The sequence below is a fragment of the Thermobia domestica genome, chromosome 4 (genome assembly GCF_964235325.1).
Source record: "Thermobia domestica chromosome 4, izTheDome1.hap1.1, whole genome shotgun sequence".
Taxonomy (NCBI): domain Eukaryota; kingdom Metazoa; phylum Arthropoda; class Insecta; order Zygentoma; family Lepismatidae; genus Thermobia; species Thermobia domestica.
In genome coordinates, this window is record NC_137457.1 from 332,528,095 (window position 1) to 332,534,376 (window position 6,282).

Here is a 6,282-nt window from a genome sequence, read left to right on the forward strand (position 1 = left end):
TTAAACATTTCATTTTTCATCTCGACTCATGGACAAGCGTATCCCAACCACAAGTGTCTTTACAGCAGTGGCGTACACAGAATTTCATCAAGGTTGGGTTTAAGCTTGCAAGAACTAGGGATGCGCACGAGACGAGTTGAGACAGAATTTTCCTGACAAAATTCGAATCGAGACACAGCTCTTCCAATAGAGAATAATACATTTTTCGAGTCGAGACATAACTTTAAACAGCACATTTTCGAGACGAGACAGTCTCAAATCTTGTCTCGTGCGCATCTCTAGCAAGAAGATATCTTTTCAGGATTTTTGTATTGGAAAATGTGTATTTTTTTCCCCATAACATCTTCTTGAAGAAGAGTTTAAAAAAACTTGGAATTTTCCTCTGCGCACGCCACTGTTTCACAGCGAGTAGAAATAAAAATGAGATATTTCAGTTTAACGTCCCACGCACCGCTGAGAGAGACGATGATTAATACAAGTAAATGACGATGGATGAATTGGTGGAATGAGAAAGTGCGAGAAAATTGGACTACACCGAGAAAAATCCATTATCCTGATAGCGGTATATTGTACAAATATGCGGATTCCTTACGTTTACTACGGAAATCAGTATGGAGGATACGTTAACCATATGCTACATAGTTTTCCCACTTAGATGTTAGATAATGCTGTTGCAGGATGTATGACATCTAACAGTCTTCCGTATATTACATAAGTATACGTATGTTACATACGTCAGCTGTACGTTACATACGTCCATCTGTATGTGAGATCCTGATCGCCTATATTCAGTTCTTTCGTTCGTAAGAAAAGTACGTATAAAATATACTTTTTGAGTTATACGTTTGCTGTACGTTTTCTCCAAGAATTACACGATTTACACATGTAACGTACGTTTTTACTTACGCCCACATACGTTTTTCTCTCAGTGTACGGACACAATGTTTTCTACCACAAGCGTACTTGGGCGGTCATCGAAACAGAGACCGCGCGCACGGGAGGTAAAGGCTCTACCACTGAGCCATAGTGCCTCACCGCCCACAGGAAATCGAATCAGGTTTCCGAATGTTAACATTTTTTTTTTTTACAAAGAAACTCAACAAGGGACATTAAACTGACATACATGAAGAAAATAAAACATGTTTACTATTCGACTTGTCCAAGATAAAACTTGTTCGAGATGTTCAAGATTTCGTTTTCTTCTTTGAATACCAGGAGCAGATCGAGGGGGGCGATCGGGGCGATGCCCTCCCCAGAAGAGAAAACTTTCTTATTTTATATTTAAATAAAACCCAGAGTTGGAGTTCTTAAAAGTAACTCCAGGGGGGACACACTTAGTATTCCCGGGGGGGGGGTACTGCTGATACTATTCTATTTATTATTATATTATAGACGTATTATTTTGGTCTCCTCCGGGGGACACTATCAGAGCTCCGGGGGGACAGTGCCCCCCCCAAAAAACAGGTCTTGAAGAAACACTGAGTAGCTCTAAAGTAGCAGCATTAAAAACCACCTCCCTCCCAGAAGTTCGTCCTGGATCCGCCCCTGTTCAATACACTGGTGAATCCAAATTCTTGTTGGAGGGGGATGTTATGGCCTCGTCTTTCCTCTTCTTTGCGAACCGAAATCTGCTTTAACAGAAAGAAATTCAGCTTTACAGGAGCAAATTTCGCGGAAGCTAAAGAGACATACAAACAAACTACACAAGGAACAAAAGCGCTTTCATTATCGAATGCAACGCTGCATAATTAAGCACATGTAACTTGAAACATGTGACGCGAACAGAAAAAGAAAAAGAAAAAAAGAAGAAACTGTGTTTACAGCTAGATAAATGAAGCATCCACTTACCGCATCCTCGCTATCTTCGGCTTTATTCTTCAAGCACTTCGCTTCACATCTCAGACGGTTTAAGTCAAGTTTCTTAACAGCATCTGAAGAACTGGTGGCTCTTGATAAGTTCACGCGAAAATACACGACACTCATAAAACCAACAATAACAACAAACTTCATTGTTAATCATCAATGGAAATATTATTGTATCAGAGATAGGGGTTAAGTAAAACAAAAATCACACTTCCATAGCACATAAAAGAACAAAATAACCGGAAACGATGATATTGTTTCCACACTGTTTACTTTCACATACCTGGCAACAATCAAAGATTTCTGCCATATATAGGCCTACATATATGTATATAGCATGTGTTTGTTACCTGTGTTACACGCACGTACTTTTGCTTCCGAATGAAACACGTTTTTAAAATGCTACTGTAGCTCGCTCGTTCGTTGGGGAGTGCATTTCGGAAGGGCATATCTTGAATTCGCGTGTGCTGCCATCTGTCCCTGAAGATCGACACTAAACGCGGAACACACGAAACGAAAACAAAAAATAGCGCTTGGGGGGTCATGTAACTACAGTGATCTGTTGCGAATTTCCAGGAAAGCAATCTCGCATATCTTTTTTATTATGTCTATATTTAATGCTTTCTCTTTATGTCAGCTTATTATGTGCTTGATTATGGTTTATTATTTTTATTAATAATTATTCAAGAGAAAACTTGCAAACGCTAAAATGAAAACATACCAAAAGGAATTCATGGTTTTGGCATTGCTGCGGTTATTCATCAAGTTTTAGTTATTTCCGGTTTTATATTGAAACTAACAATACTGTTACGTCTCGTGGAATTATCTTTTTTCTTTTCTTTTTTTGTCTTGAAAAATAGAACGGTCTTCATTCTGTCATCAAGAGATTCAACCATGCTTGGCAGACAGTTTATTCCATTGTAAGATGCAACACTCACCCAAATTTTAAAATACAGGGTGTCTCAAAAATCCCCTGACATAGGATAACTCTGTTATTATCCGAGTTACAACAAAACGTAAGAAAGGAAGCCGTCTCCAAATATGATGTTTTCAATCTAAAGTAAAGGGATATTTTAAATCGGATGAGCTGTTCAGGCTGTACACTCTTTATGCGCCCAATGTTAAATGAAAATGCAACGTTGCCATGTATCTGGGCTTACAACATAAGTGAATGAAGTTACTGTTTGAAATAGGGGCTGGGCATCGACATATTATCGTAAAAGACAGTAACTTCATTCACTTATGTTGAGGGTCCAGGTAAATGGCAACGTTGCATTTTCATTTAACGTCGTGAGCATAAAGAGTGTATAGTCCAAACCGCTATTCCGATTAAAAAAAAAATCATTCATTTTAGATTGAAAACACCATATTTGGAGACGGTTTCCCCTCTTACATTTTGTTGTAACTCAGGGGACTTTTGAGACACCCTGTGCATATATATAGATATATAGGGCCGGATCCAGGATTTTCTGATGAGGGTGCACCAACAATAACCAGTACATTAGAATTAAACCTGATTTTTAATGTACTTAGGTATCTGTGCTGTGAATGAGAAATTGCCTTGAAAATGCTCAGTGTCTAGTTTTGGGAATCGAACCCACGACTTTCTGAATGCAAAGCCAACGCTTTACCAACTAAGCCACGGCCACTTTGTTTCAGTATAATTTTCAGTATATAATTAGCTTGCTGTTTGAGATCGGGAATTTCTTTACACACTTAGAATAAGACGGATACATATGTCGTAGAGAATCCTAATGAAAATGTTGATATTTTTCACTGATAGCTTCACTTAGATAGTGTATATTTACGTGCACCCCCTAAATTTGCCCCCTCCTAAAAATGTATATATACATAGTGGCGATGATAATGGCCCCGCCGACTCTGCAGTTCAGGGTGTCCCCAAAGTAATCATGCCCAGGAAATTTCCTTACGGTTGCCAACTCTTGTAAATAAATTTACCGCCACCTCCCTCAAAATTCCGTATGATATATGCCTAAGTATAAAGTATCTCTCTTCGGATCCATCCACGGAAATGAAATGTACTATCGTGGACAAAAGTACATTAGCATCTGTCTTTCGCATATCTTTAGTACATTCACTAATAAGCTTAATAGATACATTGTGATAAAAATGAGAAACTGAAATCGACATTGTTCATTTTATTGTATTTACCAGTAACTGCCCCCTTCTTTAAAATTATCGAAACAGATGAACAAAAATAAATTAATCCGTACGTCACGATTTTGGATTTACAAAATGATATTTACTCTTTAAACTTCAAGTACAGAAAATTGCTTTAAGAAGTCCTAAGGAAGGAAGTTGGAAATTTAAGGAAAGTTGTCGTCGGTACCCCAAAGCTCATGTGGGCCCCTATTATATTTATGAATATACAATATTTGGCATAATTTGAATGCAATTTTTCTTAAAATCCTCATATATATCAGCGGCGTAGCGTAAGGGAACGCCGGTATGCCCGACATCCCCTATTAATAAGAAAAAAAATACGTATTTCATTGTATATAAATTGTTTGTTTGTAATTATCACAATTATTTTCACTGCAATCTTCTGGATGTGCTCTCTCGCCTTACTTTGATAAGCGGAACCTACGCTTGCGCGTCATTTAGATGCACATTTTCTATCTTTCCTCTTGTCGTATGCTATGTTCTTTGGGCATCCAGGCCTACTGCAAGAAACGGGGTTTTCGTCTGCTTTCTGTGGAGTGCGCATGCGCAACTACTTGCTTTCTTAACTCCCTTTACCCCTTGCAACTCTACATTTTGCTTTGGATATACGCTGGCATATCTTCAAGTATTTCCAACTCTATCTATTTTGAACTAAGCTATAGTTTCTGTACAGAACGTACGAGCGCTAACGTCAAGGAAAGACAACAAAACAGAAATGGCTAGTTCAATGCCTTTTTGAAGCATGCCGGTTATGTAAATAATAGTATAAAAATAGTTATGCTTTAATCGTAATTAAATGCATCGTAATCGTAATCGTAATTAAATGCAAACTATTAATCTTCATCATAAATGCATAGTATGTCCAGTGGCGTGGCCAGAAACTCTTTGAGGGAGCTCACACACAAGCATAAATATAAAGCATTCTGTAGAATCACGGTCACCGATCTGGTAGACCAAGAGAACCAGCATTCTCGCCCCTCGCAAAGATTGCTTGGGCCCTTCAGTCATTAGCACATATCCCGAGGAGATGAGGGGGACATGTCCCCTCCACCCGATTTGAAATTGTGATGATTTGTATCCGAATGCCACAAAGGAAAGTGGGATGAAATTGTTTCCCTTGACTTGTTTCATTTTAAAAAAAAGAATCGTGTTTTTTTAATATTTCATTATCATTTATTATTGTTAGTCTATTTTCAACTATTTGTTTAATTCCTGTAACGATTCCTATAATGCTATTGTGATCATCATAATTTTGCTCAAATAAGAGTATTGTTGCGCCATACATAGTTGATTTTCTTTCATAGTTGGGGAAGTCATTATTTATATTATTACAAAACAAGTGTCTTAAAATTTTAATGTGGATCATTGTGGATGCGTAAATAGAAACATATCAATTATATGCATGTATTCAGATTTCAGAATGTGTTCACGACACTTGATACGTATCACAATTTTATCTACATCGCCTGGTATAGAATATACAACAGGTTCACCTCAGAAATCAGATTCATCTACCGTAATATGAGTTTCATCACCCCTCCCCCAGAGTAAGCCTCAAATATTCCCTCCTCCCTCAAATCTGTCCTCCTCCAAATGTTGAAGACAACTCTGATCCTCCACAGCATTGTTTTTCAACTTCAGAAATATTTTGAACATCGCTTTAAAAAATGGGAACAGTCTTACCCGTTCCCCAAATGTTGAAGACAGATTTGCGCCCCTGCCTTCAGTATCTGGATATCTGATAACGAAATACATACTCAGAAACAGGCCCCCAGAGTTGGTTTAAGTGTTTTCTATTTACATCTTCAAATGATATATGTATACACTCAGGCCCATATTTCCGAATGGGCGTTTGAGTTTCGGACTCAAGATGACAAATTTTTAGGGGTGATTTTTTCAAGAACGAGATTGAAGTATGGTATGCGGAGAAAGAAGCTGCCCACGAGAAAGAAATAAAGGGAACTATACTGGAAACAATGTTTATACAACAGCGGAGCCGAGTTTTCTTGTCACACGGTAGTGGTAAGAAGAAGCTGAGACAATTGCTTATTGGCTTCTGACGTAATCCACGCATTTGCTTCTGTATGCCCCACTAGGCCACCAATTAGGGGGCCTCCCCCCTAAATTTTTTACAACCCTATATTTCCCATCGGTATACTATGTATTGCTGATTTTAGTAGTATTGTATCGCACAAGTGACTAACTTTGGCATCCACATTTCGGAATACCACGCTA

At 38.2% G+C, this 6,282-nt stretch overlaps 1 protein-coding gene across 1 annotated transcript in view; it reads right to left on the reverse strand.

The window, feature by feature from the left end:
* The window catches only part of LOC145684463 (anosmin-1-like), a 199,848-nt gene extending 197,532 nt beyond the window's left edge, over nucleotides 1-2,316 (reverse strand). Inside the window, exon 1 of the mRNA XM_081756886.1 lies at nucleotides 1,849-2,316. Coding sequence (XP_081613012.1) covers nucleotides 1,849-2,010 — 162 coding nt within the window. The 5' untranslated portion in view covers nucleotides 2,011-2,316. The remainder of the gene's footprint in view (nucleotides 1-1,848) is intronic.
* Between the last annotated feature and the right edge of the window lie 3,966 nt (nucleotides 2,317-6,282).